At 31.4% G+C, this 16,710-nt stretch overlaps 4 protein-coding genes across 6 annotated transcripts in view; 3 read left to right on the forward strand and 1 right to left on the reverse strand.

Annotated features, from left to right (window-relative positions):
• The first annotated feature begins 669 nt into the window (after positions 1-669).
• On the forward strand, positions 670-2,580 carry LOC117611557 (zinc finger protein 277). The gene is made up of 8 exons (XM_034339522.2): positions 670-799; positions 860-1,079; positions 1,152-1,329; positions 1,409-1,611; positions 1,670-1,832; positions 1,907-2,119; positions 2,191-2,333; positions 2,405-2,580. The coding sequence occupies exons 1-8, from the start codon at positions 787-789 to the stop codon at positions 2,523-2,525; spliced, it is 1,254 nt and encodes a 417-aa protein (XP_034195413.2). The 5' UTR covers positions 670-786; the 3' UTR covers positions 2,526-2,580.
• Positions 2,581-2,850: 270 nt separating this feature from the next.
• Positions 2,851-6,256, forward strand: LOC117611556 (putative inactive peptidyl-prolyl cis-trans isomerase-like 6). Of its 2 annotated transcripts, XM_034339520.2 has the most exons (10): positions 2,851-3,084; positions 3,163-3,351; positions 3,415-3,477; positions 3,557-3,704; positions 3,782-3,974; positions 4,062-4,212; positions 4,272-4,464; positions 4,698-4,885; positions 4,965-5,110; positions 5,193-6,256. In XM_034339520.2, the coding sequence occupies exons 1-10, from the start codon at positions 2,851-2,853 to the stop codon at positions 5,308-5,310; spliced, it is 1,623 nt and encodes a 540-aa protein (XP_034195411.1). In that variant the 3' UTR covers positions 5,311-6,256. The 2 variants fall into 2 exon arrangements, with proteins under 2 accessions (XP_034195411.1, XP_034195412.1); XM_034339521.2 differs by lacking the exon at positions 4,965-5,110.
• On the reverse strand, positions 5,559-10,720 carry mei-9 (DNA repair endonuclease XPF mei-9). The gene is made up of 19 exons (XM_034339519.2): positions 10,563-10,720; positions 10,127-10,243; positions 9,929-10,064; positions 9,672-9,848; positions 9,410-9,589; positions 9,150-9,330; positions 8,909-9,061; positions 8,719-8,832; positions 8,495-8,643; positions 8,271-8,425; positions 7,956-8,184; positions 7,694-7,868; positions 7,095-7,262; positions 6,873-7,010; positions 6,585-6,803; positions 6,324-6,497; positions 6,110-6,250; positions 5,826-6,017; positions 5,559-5,720 (listed from the first exon to the last, which is right to left on the reverse strand). Exons 4-19 carry the CDS (start codon positions 9,737-9,739, stop codon positions 5,559-5,561), a joined length of 2,598 nt encoding a protein of 865 aa, XP_034195410.1. The 5' UTR covers positions 9,740-9,848; positions 9,929-10,064; positions 10,127-10,243; positions 10,563-10,720.
• A 2,020-nt stretch (positions 10,721-12,740) lies between these two features.
• LOC117611661 (uncharacterized) overlaps positions 12,741-16,710 on the forward strand; it is a 171,074-nt gene continuing 167,104 nt past the window's right edge. For both annotated transcript variants that reach the window (XM_034339698.2, XM_034339700.2), the window contains exon 1: positions 12,741-13,053. The gene's annotated coding sequence lies outside the window, so the exon portion shown is untranslated. The remainder of the gene's footprint in view (positions 13,054-16,710) is intronic.

Here is a 16,710-nt window from a genome sequence, read left to right on the forward strand (position 1 = left end):
TGACAAACCTAAATCATCTCGTTGGTGGTATAACAGTTTTTTTCGGCGGTACAATGGGTAATATCACTATTCTACATTATCCATCACACCTATTTACCGATCATACCCCAGGCCCACTGGGCCCACTTGGCGTGCCGCACTTTAACACAGGGGATGGCAGTGGGTCTGTGGGAATGCTTTTACGGGACTACACTTTTCGTCCTTATTTTGCAACATATGAAGACAAAATAGATCTTAATTTGCAGATAAGGGTTGTGGCTAGACCACTGCACTCATGATTTCAATCACAGTACTCTTTTAGTGGCCTAACAATGCTTCGATTCCGCGACTACATTTTGTCGATTTTTTCCTCCACTTTGGACGCTTATATTATTAAACATCAACATAATCCCACTAAAATATGAGTGCAGCGGTGTGCATTGGACCTTCCTCTTTCGAATAAGCCCTCACCCAGCCCCAAATGTTCTCATATAAGGACGAAAAGTGTAGTCCCGTAAACCCATGTTTAGGCCCATTTTTGCCGGTAAAGTCAACGCGCTACTATTACCCGTGTCTACCCCCTTAACAGTATCTCGTCGGTGACGTAGTACAGCATGCCGTTAGTTGGATGCAATAACTGAGGTGGCGCTGAAATCAATTTCTGTTCGGCCTAATTTTCGATGAAACGTTGACTGTTTTACCGACGCGGAATTTGGAGTCCGGTGTAACCTTTTATCAGAGAAGTTTTGGGAGTATATAAATATAGTTTTTATAAATTGATTTGGATATCTCAAAATTTTAGTAACTATGAACTCTGAAGGTGTGTTTCATGACTTCAAATTTCAATTATAAATTTACAAGTTATTGTATAATGTTACAGAAAGCCAGAAAAATTCGTTATCAGACAATGTTTGTAATCAAGTTTCTACTGTATACAAATCTCAGTTTGTTGGACTTGACGATAAACCTTATGCTACAAAATGTCTTCTATGTAATTTAAAGTTTGTCCTTCCTCAAAATGAGGAAGAGCTTTTGATTCATTTATTTGAAGAACATCGACTTGTAATAGGAGATGTTTGGAAAATTGCAAGTTTGAAAAGGTTTGAATCCCTTATATAAAATTTTATATTTTATAACTGGTCATATAATTCTTTAATCTGAATTGATTTTAGTTACATACATTATTGGAGTGTTAAGTTTAAAGAAGAGCCAGTAACAAACTTCTGTACAACAGTATTAATGAACTGTACACCTGATGGTCAACCATGTGAAAATGAAAGATATTTTTTACTTTCTGATTGTATCTTTGAAGATAAAACATTAAGAGATGAAATACATAGAGCCAAATTGGTATTAATAACTTATATAAATTTAGAATACAGAATATCCCTCAGAATATAATATAAGATATATTCTTTAATATTTCAAGGAATGGGTACTAACAATGCAAGCAAAAGAGAGAACTGATACAGACTTCAAACGTGGTTGTATTTTGTGTCGAATGGAATTTTCAGGATTACGTATCAATTATGTAAAACATTTAGCACAGAAGCATAATTTATATTTGGGAAAACCAGATAACTTAGTGTTTATAGATGAATTTTTAGATAAGATTCAAAGTACTATAGAAAAGTAAGGTCCTATAAACATAATGTAATGAAACATGTATTAATTCAAGTTTCTTTTTTAGTTTAGTGTGTATATATTGTGAAAAACTGTTTAAAGATCGTACAGTGTTAAAGGAACATATGCGTAAAAAGTTGCATAAACGTATAAATCCTAATAATAAAGAGTATGACAAATTTTACATAAACAACTACTTGGAACCTGGTAAATCTTGGAGACATAAACAGGTATTTTCTTATTTCAAAGTATTCATAATAATTTTAAATAATGTTTCGGAATATTTTAATTTTAATATGGTTAGATTTATTTTAAAGGAAAGAGAGCAGAAGATCAAAGCAGTGAAAATGAAGATGAAGATACATGGTCTGATTGGGATGATGATGAAGGTGTTAGTATATCATGCTTATTTTGCAAATACAATGATAAACACTTCCATCTTATTCTTGAACATATGAAAACAAACCATGACTTTGATTTTAAAGTTGCATCAAAGGACTTAACATTTTATCAAAAAGTAAGACTTTCATATTTTGTACTTAAAACAATAAAGTAGTAAAGTTGCTTAGTTATATAACTTTGAAACAGGTAAAGGTGGTAAATTATGTGAGAAGACAAATTTATTTACAACAATGTATTTTCTGCGAAGTAAAGGTGAATGATGTTTTAGAACATATGAAAGAACAAAGTCACTTTAAAATACCTACACAGAAAAGTTGGGATCAACCAGAGTTAGTATTTTATATGATATAAAATCATAATTTATTAAACTGATTAACACATTAGTAATACAAATTTTTAGGTTTTATTTTCCAATGTGTGAAAATGATTCCTTTTTATATCATTTGGATACTAGCGATAGCAGTGATGGGGAAAGTGATGTCGAAAATCTTACAAAATCAATGTGTGAAATTTCGAAGTAATAATGAACATGTAAAAATATTGTACTTTAGTTATTTATTTTTAAAGTAAATTTGAAGATGATATCGATAAACATTTAATTTACAATTAATATTTGCAATTTTATAATACCTTAGTACCATAAACATAAATTTTGTATATCATATAAAAAAGATCTAGTAGAAATATTACACCATGTACATAAAGTAGCGTTCATCGGAAGTGTGAATATAGTTTTTATTACAATTCTATTTTGGTATAGAATGAATTATTTTAACATATTTTTATATCAGCAATATTCAAGTCTTTTTTCAATAATGTTTAAGAATAAGAAAATTAAAGTTCACAATGATGCAAAATAAAGTTAAAAGTGCATTATTCAAAACAGACTGTTGTTCAAGTTTGTTTGAAAATGACTATATTAAGATTAAAATAGTAGGTATTATAAATACTAGTGCTTTTCAAAAAGCACGAATATGTGCAGAAAAATTGTATCAGCATATGTCATTTAAATTTACATTGCCGCAAATTATAGAAATGTTTCAAATAGACTGGCATGAATATATTGAAAAAATGAAAAGAGTAATTACTTGTTGCTTTTATACTTGTCGAAGTATATTATGATATATATTGATTATAAATTTTGCATTGCATTTATAGCAAATTGGTGGAAAAATGTGGTCATTAAAACGGCCAGTAGCAGTTTTTATAAACAATGAATTTATTGGTAGTGATATGGAATTTTTTCATTATATAAGCGAAGATTATATTTTTAGTTTACCTTTTGGAATAGAATATTACGAAAATATTGCCATAGAGCGTTGTAAGCAATTTATGGAAAAATCTAAGGTGAAATTGGGTAATATAATAACAAGATAAAGTATACATTTATTTAACGTTGTTTAATTTTAGAGAATATATGTTTATTTTACCTTTACTATAAACAATCGTATAGCCGGCTCGTTCGTATTTATGGTAAGAGTTTTGTGTAAATTTCATATAGTGTTATAATTTTGTATAATAATCTTTCTGCTAAATTTTTTTCCCCATCCAGTTGTATTCTGATTTATTACCATTAACTTGCCAACATTTTTTAAACCTTTGTAATGGGTATGATGAAGTAAAACATTGTTATAGAGATGCTTATTATATAAATACACGTGTACATCGTATCGTTAAAAATGGATGGATTCAATGTGGAGGTAAAATCAAGTATATTTAATTTTTGTTTCGTTTGTATGGTTTAATCATTATTAACTTCAATATAAATGTTTCATAGATGCTGAACTATCTGAAATCAGTGAAGATAGGGCAGGTAATGTACCTGTGATACCTGATGAGTCTTATTGTATTCCTCATGATCGTCGTGGAGTTCTTTCAATGGCAAATGATGGGAAACATTGTAATCAATTTCAATTTATTGTATGCTTAAAGCCCAATCCTTGGATGAATCATTACTATGTTGCCTTTGGGTGAGTTAAGTAGAATTGGTTTTGGATGTTTCTATTTAATTAAGAATAATCAATTTTTGAGAAAAATGAAAATTAATTGATATAAAGGCAACTGATAGATGGTGCTAGAACTTTAAAAATATTAGAAAGTATTTCAACTTATTATGAACATCCTATTAAACAAATACTGATCTTACAATGTGGAGAGTATTGTCTTGAAGAAGAACCTAAAATGGAAGCAGAATCACAAGTTTTTCTTGTTAGTAATAAGATTCACAAATATGTTTGTTTAAATTTAAATGTTTTTTCATATTTTAGAAACATCAACCACCATCAAGTATCGAAGGAGAAGCTACAAGAATTATTAGTGACAATATGTTTGACTTTTATTGTATCACACCGTGGCTTGATAATATTGTAGATGTAATAGATGTCCGTGACACAGCATCCCTCTTAATGGTTGAACGATATTTAAATGGTCTTTATTGTCTTTCAACGGACTATATGCCAGGTATTTAAAAACAGAATCTTACCAGTGTATACAATATACACTGCTAATGTATGTACATAGAGTACCGAGCATGATGGACTTCCCCAGGGAAAATAACGATGCGAGGATTCCCGGGATTTTCGGGTTCCGGGATTCCTGGCCTGCGACATAGGTCTTTCTGCTTTCCATGTAACGCTATTTTTCTGAGGGAAGCTTAATTTGATTCCGAGAGTACATATGTATATTTTTTATAGGAATGGATATGCGTGTTTATAAAAAACTTAGTTCAGTTTCTATTGCAAAACGTAATACAACTGTTAAGCTCTATCAGTTATTAAGAAATTTTCAACCTGATAATATGACTGAACTAGAAAAAAGAATATTCATTTCAGACATTTCTGAAATCATTATAGCTTATATCTTTTATCATGAACATAATGAAGTAAGTTCAAAATTACCGACACAATGGAATTTTAAATACTTCTTATGTAAATAATATGTTGTTTATATGATGTATTTAGTTTTGTTTAAAACACATTTCAATGGATACTCATAGAATAATACATAAAATATTAGAAAATGCACATAAAATAGCACAGAAAGTTGTTGAAAAGGCTGAAAAGAGATCTTTAATTTCACGTGAATGCGGAAGTTTAAATATTACAAAGTATATATTTAATTTATAATCAAAGTAGAACATTTTTAAAAGTGGCAATTTTTAATAATTATTCCGCATTTGGTAATTGCAGAATGTTTGAAACATGTATGCAAGATATATTACCTTCAGAAAATTGTTTGTTACTGCTGCAAGATATATTGAACAAAGCCATATTATGTTTAATACAAGTGATTGATGTGCAAGAATAATATAGTATACAGGTAAGGAAAATCATTAAAGACTCATTTAAATTAAATGTACGAATTGTTTGTTCCGAATTTTAATATCGGAACTTCACTGAATTGTAATACATATAAATACTTCATTTTTTATAAAAATTTATAAATACACGATTTTTTGATATCACATAATAGTAATAGTTAATCTTAAATTTTATACAAGAACAACACAAACTACAAACAACTAGTATTTTTTAAAACAATAATCTATATCTACATCACTGCTTAATTTTAGTAAATAATCTCTTTCCTCGTCCTCTGAAAGCAGTTTTTTTATTAGCCGTATTTGATTTTTCTTCAATTGGAGAAGATTTGTCATGAAATGCGTTATATAACATTTGCGCTTCATTTTTATTTTCAATCATTTCCGTAAGTTCTTCCTATAAAAAAATACCAATATTCGTTATTAAATTTATGCTTCGAAATAATGCCGAATAATACGAAATACTATCGGTCGCTTAAAAGATTTATAGTACATTACATACTTTTGTAAGTTTATTAAGATGATCTAATGATTGTCCTTTACTCAAAACAGATTGTAAATTTTTGGTAGTAATTCCTGGTAATTTGGAAACAAAATCTTGTATTCGAGGATTAAATTTTTCTACCGCTATCTGCTTAGTTTCTTCCATTCCAATCTGAGCTGCTTTAGCTGCATCTGGTTGTTCTCTTCCTTGCTATAAATTTTGATGAAACAAAATACATTTTGTATACAAGTTTGTATACCAGAATGTCATTAATTATAATTTTAAAAAAAATTATTCATTACCTTCAATTCTTCAAATAACTGCGCCGTTGCGTGAGGGCCGGGCGACCACACAAGTTTTAATCGAGGAAAATGTAGAGTTAAAAGTTGTAGTTTCGAAGTGATAAACATATTTTGTATATCTTTACTAGCATAGTAATATCCCTGTAATTGGAAGATTTATTGTTATTGACGAATTTAAGTTACTTTATTTTGTATTATGTGTACAAATATGTACCTGAAAACAAAATGGTTTGTTTGGATCAAATTCTATTAGAAGCATTGCTTTACTATAATGTCTTGTCATGGCAATAGCTTGATTGTACAATCTTCCATTGTTTAAAGAGCCAATAAGATCGGAAACACTTTTTCTTTCAACACAAATATCTGGTGATAAAATGTAATCTCCCACCTATGTAAATAGGAAAATATACTTAAACAGCTCTTATTATTTTAAAACATTTAAAATTTTTAACAAATACAAATTTCTCAGCTGTACTTGTAATGTTATGGGTTCAATTTTCATGCCTCTTGTGTAAAGTATAGCAGGTAATTCACTTCTGAATTCTCTCATGTCAACAATGATCGTATTTGGAACTTCCGGTTGTATTGGTATTCCACCTTTACGAGTGTTTGTTTCAGCATCTGTGTCTGTTTGTATTGCTAGACTTAAACAGTCTTCAGACTTTCCGTCTTGGTCGTCAGGTATAACCATTTTCTAAAAACAAAACGAAGCATATTCGAATACGTACGAAAATGAAAAATAATTTGTAACATAATAACATACTGTTTTAGTATTAATTAATGTGTGAAATGCTTCTTTTTCTCGTCGCAGGGATGTTAAATAATCCTGCTCTTCCACGGAACCCCCATATATTAAGAAATATATTTTCAAATCTATTGATGGATTATTATTTTGATAAACCTATAAAAAGAAATTTATTTCTTTACATATCTGTAATCCCATTTCACTCACGAGCCAACAAATTTATTTTCATTTAGTACGTACTTCAATTTGCCGTACAGCGGAAATATCTGCTACGTACATAACAATATTACTTGGCATGTGTTCCGCTAAAGCGCGTTGTAATGCCATAGGATCTCCGTCTTTTTTCAAAGACTGTATTAAAATAATAGGAGCATTTGTAGTTAGGTTTGTTAGATCTATGTCTGCAATCTACACAAAGAACATTAAACATTTATATTGAATTTTTATACCATTGTACATACCAAACAAGGTGCTCGGCTAAGGGTGGGCACCCTTTGATGGGATGATAGCTGTGGTGATTCTGAAAATCTTTATCCTTTACCAAAATAACCGCTCGTTAAGACTTAGTTTTTGAATTATTTAACGAAAAACACCGGCGCGCATTTGTTTGTTCGCTACCACGGTCGAACCCGGATCTTACTGATACTTCGTGGCTGATCTCGCGCTCTTTGATTTATCAGTGTTTCTCATTAATAATTTAAAAACTCAGCCTTAACGAGCATGGTGGCACTGAAAAAAATTATTTAGAATCACCCCAGCTACCATCCCTCCAAAAGATGCCCATCTGTAACCGAACATCCTGTATAATACAGTAAGTCATCTTTTTATGTATATTTTACTTGTGAACATTCTTCAAATAGTGTTTGATGTTTTTCATCTTCTGTTGCTAAATCAGACTGACTTTCTTCAGGAACTTTTTGAGATAATGTTAGCATATAAGTATCTTTTTCGTCATTTTCATTATCATCAGTTTTCTCTGCAGATGTAGATTCTTCTTTTGTGTTCTTCTCTGTGCTATAAGTGTATAAAATGGATTCAATTATATTACATATATTAATTTCAAGAATAGAGCGAGATATTTATTTTGCATTATATACGTACGGTGGTTTTTGCAGTTCCTTACGAGAAAGTTTCTTCATTGCCTCATAAAGTAAATATTCCTTAGCACCCATAGTTAAATAATTTTTTAACTGATAACATAGATTACGATTGTGTACCAAAATCAATGTTTTCTCATTTTCTTTATCAGCTTTCGTTTTACTTTGATCCTGAATTTCAAGCAATACCTCCGTTAAAGCAGTCCATTTTGGAGTTACTTCAGGTTTTAGTTCTGAATATAAATAATATGTATGTCATGAAATACAAATAATTAAAAACCGTCTTTCTGATACGTATCTTTGCAAACACTCAACTTACCATCTTTTTCGTTATAAACTCTTTCCTTTGCACTTTGGAACAAAGTGTCTACAGAATCTAACATTAACCAGCCACTATTTTTTACCGCATATTCCATAGTACGTAAACAACTTAACATTGCATAAAACGATACGCAATCCTCGTATGTTAGGCATCTACATATATAATTGTTTTTATTAAAAACAGCTCGATTCTTCCATCATTTAATTTTTGCGAATACTTACGCAAGAAGGCCACGTAAGGTTTTTAAATCCGACAGTAATTGTTTTGAAGTAGCACTTAGTTGATGCCACATAGGATCTAATTGTAGCTGTAACTGTTTGTGAAATTTTTTAGATATTGCATTTTCAACGGTTAATTCATCTAAATCTAACTGTAAAAATAAAACGAAGCAAATAAATTTGAGCGTTAGAAATCATTGAATGGGTTAATAAAAGAGTGTACTTACATATTTGTTAAGTCTTTTCAGTTCTTTTATAACATAATTCATTATATCAAGTAAGGAAGTTTGAATATTCAACATCTTTGATGTGATTTTTACATGTAACTCAATAACATCAGGCTGAATAGTAAACGTTTTCGTTTTAGTGTTTAAAACAAAGCATACGATATATTATAATACCAGTAATAACCATTACCTTATGTTTCCCCAAACTACTATTTACAAGTGTATGGAAACGTGGCCATAAATATAACTTTTTGACAAATAAAGCTTTCATTATTCGTTCTACTTGTGCAAATCCAACGGTAAACGCTAATGCCGAATTCGTGAATGCTTTGATAAAACCGGTCTAGAATAATTCATAAAATGATTAATACAAATATTTTACATTGTAGTTTATCGTTTTTAATTCAGTTAATTTTTTCTTCAGTATGTACCTTATTACTTTGTCTGTATAAACGAAGGGCGAATGCTTCTTGATACGAATTCAGTATATTATGTGCTCTATATACAAGAATTCCAGTAACTAATTTCAATGGAACTCTATTTTTTAATAGATCTACTACAAGAATTCGGCCTGACATAAATAACACTCCACCCTCTAAATACATTACCTCCCTATAATTACATAATAAATAATGGACAAAAATTAAAACGTTTCATAATAATGAATCAGAAAAACAAGTTTGATTCTAACCTTTCATCAGAAGAACATTCAAATGTTACAACACGGGGCAATTGTTTATTTCCTAATCCTTTTAGAGTATCAATAAAATATTGTTCGTCATGGTTCGTAGTTCCCAAAACTATAATCAAGTTTCCTGGGTCTAAGTAGGCTCTTAATACATTCGCAAATACTGTTTCTAAACCAAGTCCTCTGAAATAAATAACAATGACATAAACATGTAATGATTTTATAGAAAATTAAATTATACATTGTATAATTAAATAATATTTACTTTGCCACAACAACTAATCCATCTTCGTGGATTATTTCCAAAAACATTTGATTCTCATATTCCAACATGATTTAATTAAATTTATGCACTAGATTACAACACACATCAAAACAAGAGTTGAAAAAGCAAATCTAATAAATACCATGTATTGGATGTTGAAATTGATGATTGTTGTTCCTAAAACATTGAAACATAATTATATATAATACATAAAAACAAAACCATATTTATAAGAAAATTTGTATTTTAATATGCACCTCATTAGTGTTTCTTTTAGAGTTTCTTTCATATGATATGTCTTCTATATCTGTTGTCTCATAAACTAGGAGAATATATTTACTAATTTCATGTGATGGATGTCCATAAACACCTATACTAACTGGTCTTCTAAAACTGAAAATATAAATATATTAGATAAATTATGCACATTTCGTATTAGATCTTATTTGTTGTACCTATCAGGAATAAGAATGGTATCTTCTCCACATGTTGCAGATTGAAGACAATATTGATCTGGCTCATAAGTTGGTTTTGTTGTTATTTGGGAAGCATATAAATCTGCGTCACCAGTTCTGTAAAGTACGATATAAAATTTCATGTGTAGCATCATAATTTACATAAATTTAGCTCTTTAATAATATATGTCAATTAATCATTGAATTCATCTGAATGGTCTGCTTACTCTGATATTAATGTTATTCTGATAAAACCATCATATGTTAAACTATAATACTTATATGAACCTCCTGGAACTTCATCAATTATATAATGAGAAAACTTGTCTTTATGAGCTAATACATAAGATATCTGTTAAAATAATATTGTTTTCTTCAGTTAAAATATCAAAATTAAGGATTTAAAATCACAAGTATACATGAAAAATGTTCTTACCAAAGTGATGAAAATAAATATAATCTTCATAGTATAGTATATTTTAACACAATCATCACGCAATCATAACTTTTGATCTTTTATTCCTTTCAAATTTCTCCAAGAAAGAATAATATTACATAATTGATCTTTCTTATACACGATTTCTAAACAACGATGAAAAGCAGTAATTAGTAAAGTCATCATATCATTAATTCAATTCTTGGATTTCCTAAACTTAGACAATATTAAATAAAAGCTGATATAAAGATGACATCCTTACATTTAAATATATCAGACGTTTTACAGTACGCACCTCTGGATGCGAAGGTTAATTGATTTTAACAAATGCTAGTAATTCACTTTATGTATTAATAATTTTTCTTTCTTTTTTACAAGGAAGAAATTGAATCTATTCTTTGACGAAAGCTTGTAACCGTATGTATGTACATTCAAACATTTACTACGTTTTCTTTTAATAGAATACGTATTATAACGCAAGCTTCTTTAAATTACAATAACTGTGCATATCAGACACTGGTACAAAATATGGTAGATGTCGCAAGTGATACATTTCCATATACAAACGGATGTTTTATAAATAGTTCAAATATGTTTAAAATATTATAACACATTAGTCTTCTTCTTTATAAGTAGTATATTCTTCATTTAAACAATTTTAATAGAACAACATAGTTAACTCATGTGATTTGATGTAATGAACAATTAATACAATATAAATAGTAAAAACAATAATAGTTAAATTAGTAATTTCAATCTTTCTTTATTTTTAATAAGATATAAAATCAATCATCAATTATAATCATTGTAGTTGTTTTTTTTCAAATGGCATGGACACTATAGTGATAAAGTATAGGTTCATTATATCATTTTAATATTTGTTTTAATATAAAATATTGTACATGTATGTTTCTATACTTTTATTGAATTAAATGCAAAACAGTTACGTCAATACATTGTATAGGCAATTTACGAGTGTTTAGCGTGTATCAAAGCTCCCATTTCCAGACCCTATGATGATACTCTTCGTAATCAAGTACGATATCCGGCGCATCACTATTAGGAAATGAGGTATAATAATTACTGCTTTGTAGTAGAAATAGGTTGTAACAACACGCTAAAGGAATTAATAATTACCTATCTATTTTATTTAAATGAAGGAAAATACACGTCGGCGATACTTCTTTCGAACTAGATACCAAAATTTATTTATAACTCCAGTAATGAAATTACAAGTTCTGGAAAATGTTCGTTTCTATTACTATTTTATTACAGTTTGAATTTGATTTATATCACATGAAGTAATTTGCAAACAATACAAACATATTTTTAATTTTACATTATGCAAGTATGTAATGCGGCATCAGAAGATATTAGAAGATCGTCATCGTGTGCGCGTTCTTGCTATCACTAGTGCTGGTCCGTCGAATTGCAGCGTGGTTAGCTCGATTCCACCAGTGCAATAGGATCGGCCGGTACTTTTTCCTACATCGATATAAGCTACCAGACCGGTAACAGTCTCTCTTTCTCGCAGGGTGTAAACAGGGCCTAGACGAGTCTGCAAGTAAGAGAAAGAGGGGTGAGCGGTAGCGCAGGTAAGATTGTCGACTAAGGACTCCTTGGTAGCAATGTGTACGTCGCCTTATTAGCGATGGGAGCAATACCCTCATACTACTAAAAGTAACAAATATTTTAGGAAACATTTAAGATTATATGAATTTTATTATTACATATAAATCATTTTAGAAATTCAAATTAACAATTTTTGTTTATTAAAATAATTGTATAGAACATTACTGTGAAGACATATTATTATGTATACTGTTTAAAGTTCCAAATTGCTGTATGATAACATAGTATATTCTCTACTACATATTTTCAATTTCTTAAAGGAAATGTATATAAAATGATTCATAAGTTAGATATTTCCATTTAATCGATCCCATTGCTAGGTGATATGCATGTGTGCGATTAAAGGGAGGATGGAGACGGCGCATGGTGAATCGAGCCTAAGGGTAGTAGAGTGGGACGCGGAGAGCGGGGCGAATGGCGGAGGTTCAAAAAATGTGTTGGTGCGCGCGCAACTGCTTTGTCTCTGTCGCGCGGTGGTGGGGGGTTGGTTGGACCACGAGGGGCCACAGGGGTCCGTGAGCGGAGCATGGCGGACCAAAGGCGACGGCATCCTTTCAGTCGGCCGCTGAACCCGCGCGCCGTGCGGTTGCTCGTGTGTGTATCGCGCTTCAGTTCGATTCGTCGCGTATCGTTCCTTTTGTATTTTCCATCGCAGGACCACGCGTGTGAGGTTTTTCTATTCGCCGGTTATCCGTCCGTATCCGCGAAGGTGACCAGACCGACGGAAAACGACGAAGCTGTGTTCTAGAAGGACCTCTTGACACGCCAGGACCACGCATACTCTTTCGGATTTTTTGGAGTACGTCTCGAGATTGTTTTCGTGCGCGGGCGTAACGCCGACGTGAAGTTCTTCTGCATGGTAAGTACCAAATCTCTACCTTGTACATACATACATATCTCGAAAAATCTATGTCTTTATTTTTCTGTCGATTTTAATCTATCGCCAAACAAGTGAATGCTTTCTTCGAAAAAGCGCGTATGGCTCCCCCTTTCTTTCCTGTTTCGCGCGAAGATGTTTCATTTCGTATAGAAAATGCGATTCGCTTGAATGCAGCTAACGAGCTAGATTGAAAGAAAGGGAACGAACGTTAGGCAAGGTTTTCACACGTGTATGCAAGTAGAACTTGGAGAGACGCGGTAAAATGATGCAATAAAGAAGGAGAAAGATAAATGCGAGATAGGTTAAGTTTTTGATTCTCGCGTGGGGAAAGAAACTGTACCGTTTCCCGCGATAACAACGCGTCACGTGATCTCGCAAATTTGCCATAAGAGAACACGTACGAGTGAAAACGACGGTTTAACTAAACAATATTATCGTACAACGTCGTTTTACTTCTGTTTTCTCTTACTACCCTTCAATTTATTAAATACGTGAAATGGAGTAGATCAATTTTCCACTTCAAAAGGACATTAAATGCACTGTAATTTTATATAATTTACCGACAGAGTAACAAAAGATCAAAATGCTTTATAACTGCACGTCGTAAAATGGAGCCCAAGTTAAGCGCTGTTACGAAAAGCGACCCCCTTTTTAAAATAATTAGTGCATTTAATAATAAGGGTTCGGTTTCTATTGATTTTATACATGTGTCGTTTCTAATATACGTACCATTGAAATGAATATCGTTGAGTGTATATTTGTAAGAACAGCCGAACAATTGGTGTGTCTGTGTGCAGTAACACCGGTGGCGCTTTCAGTAACATAAGAGTTCGAAATTGTGCGTAATTACACCATATAATCGTAAGGTACTTCGTGTGGTATTCAAGGTGCGTTCTGAATGCAACATATACTTGCTACCGTTTCTTCTCTCGCTTATTCACGTTACTCCTTCTAGAGGAGAAAAGTTAAGAACAAGCAACAGCTTTTATGGTAGATAATATACAATGGAAAGAAAATGATATTAAATTCTTTATTTAATTTTATCATAATATCATTAGTTAAATGAATAATCACATTTTTAAATTACATCATTGCACTTTGTCAAAACCAAAGTATGCTATGGAAATTATTAGAGTAGATTTTTTAAATTATTATAATTATAATTATCATAAGTAATTATGATTGTAATATTTTTTTAAACGTACGATTGTTGAATGTTTCCTCTGTTTATAAGTATAAAATTAATATTATTGAAAATTATAAAATATTTTAAATTCTTCTAGTTATGAAATGGCGATGAAAAATAATTAGGTTTTCTTGAATCCAAGGAGAAATATGAAACGATTCATGCGCTACTGGAAATAATCTAAGGAAGTAATCATGGTTAATAGGACATTTTATTTGATGATATTTTACAAATAGCCTTGCGCATTTATCCACGGTATTTCGTTAATTTCTTCGAGTAATTAAGCGGATAGGTTATGTTTTCGTTTTTGTTCGGGTAACGAGTTAGCTCCAGACTCCATTGTATACATTGGACGCGCGAAACAAGTTTCATCGCATTTTGCTTGTTTCCATTTTTTGTTTTCTCAACGGGTCGTGGCAAAGATTCGAAAGTCGAGGCGTAGCATAGAATTGCAAACGGAAAGATTTATAAACAGACTGAAGCCAATTTGGAGACAAAGTCGAGGAGTTCATTCGTTTTAAAATGAACTAAACACCATGAAAATGGAAACTTTCGTTGTTGGTGCCATCTGTAGTCGATTTTATGCGACTTTTCAAAATTATCCCTTAACAGCTAGCCTTGTAATTCTTTATGTTCAAAAGTAATTTATAATAATAATATTGATAGACAATGAGACAGCAAATATAGAAATTAATTTAAGATCTTAATATAGATTAGAAAAGCTTTGTTTTAAAATATATAATATTACAATGATTGATACTGTAGAATAAAATAATTCAGAATTTTTAATAATTTTAGAAACTTAAGAATAAATTAGAAAAGCTTCGTAGTTAAAAGTATATTCGGACGATCGATACGCTTTGTTTATCTCCAGTGAAGGATTGCACAGTTTTTTCACTTGTTTTGCTCGCAGTTAACGTATTCGATGAAATATTAACCCCGTTCGTTCTTGCTTTTTTATCATGAAGATTCCAGGTTTTATCGATGCCCTCATAATACGTAGACATTATTTATTGTGACATAGTTCCGTTTCGCGAAACGGAATCTCTGGGAATGATACGAACCGGTATGAACTATCGTTAATCTTCCAGTTTTTTTTATATCTTCTTTGCTGTAATTTTTATTCAATATTTCTGCCATTGTTTCGTTGCACTAATAAATAAGAAAAGAATTGTTAAACAAAATTAAATTCTACTTAGGAATAGTTATTTATTTTTTTTATTCTGCATTCAGTCTTTTTTTTTCAAAATTAGTACAATTTTAATTAAAATTGCCAATAAGAATATAGATAAATTGATAGAATTTTGAAGTAGTTGAAAAATAAAACGAAAGAAATTATAAGATATTAATGCTTCGATTGGAGCAGCCTTAAATTATAATTATAAACCATTAAGGAAAGCGTGGTAATATTCGCGATTGCAGCCAGATTTAATCGAACATTACTCTTGAATGTTGAGAGTCCCAGGAAGGTCTCTGTGGTCCTAGGTTTGATCTCAGGGACGCCAACCCTCGAGTTGTGCCAACTCCTACACTAGTGTCGCAGTACGACAATCGATCTCGACTGAAACACGTATACCGAACGCATTTTCAGGTCTCGTTAATCTTCGCTGTCGCATCGAGAGAATCGCTAAATTTGTCTGTATCAGGGAGAAAGAATAATTAGCACAGCTAGCTCCGAGCAATTCGTAAAAAAAAAACGAGCGGATGAATTATCAGCGGTGGATCCAGAGTTTTGCCTCGGGGTAGAGGGTGTAAAATATGTAAAATTATATTTTTCAATATTTATTGCGATAGTAATTTCTTAACTCTTAAAAGTATTACCATACTTTGGATCAATGGATTATTCGTAACAATAATTTACCCTCCGTTGAATGATTAGTTTAACCCTTGAACGGCGGACCTTTATATTTTACTCTTATTTTCTAAATTTTTAACTTTCATTTTAGATATCTGTTTCCAATATTTTTTACTATTAATGTCAGTTACGGGAATAAAGCGCCTGGTGGGTGTAGTCGCTAACCCACTAAGGTTAGCTTTTGTTCCAATATTAACATTCCTTACGTCGATAAAGAGTCAAGTGTTGGGTCTTCCGGATCCGAACGCAATGATTGGCAAGCTCCATGAGTGGACAATTTACCCACTCCCGGCGCCACTTGGAGGGTGGTGGTTGCTGGGAAGTGGATATTATTTTAGTGCAATTGCGCCCTTTACCACCGCCGGTATAAGCTAACGGCAGAGCGGGTTATTAACCCCACAAGACTCACTTTAGACAATAATCTTTTAATTTCAGTTGAAATTCTATTGTGTTTTTCGCAAGTTCTGGATCACAATTGATTTAAGGTCCGCTGTTTGAAGGTTAATTTCGAAGAAGAAAAGAATCAATTTTAGAACTCTCACACGTGTTAATAAGAAAATACCAATTTTGTATAGGATCCTACAAAAGGGTGGCT

This window comes from Osmia lignaria, chromosome 10 (assembly GCF_051020975.1).
Source record: "Osmia lignaria lignaria isolate PbOS001 chromosome 10, iyOsmLign1, whole genome shotgun sequence".
In the NCBI taxonomy this organism is placed as follows: Eukaryota; Metazoa; Arthropoda; class Insecta; order Hymenoptera; family Megachilidae; genus Osmia; species Osmia lignaria.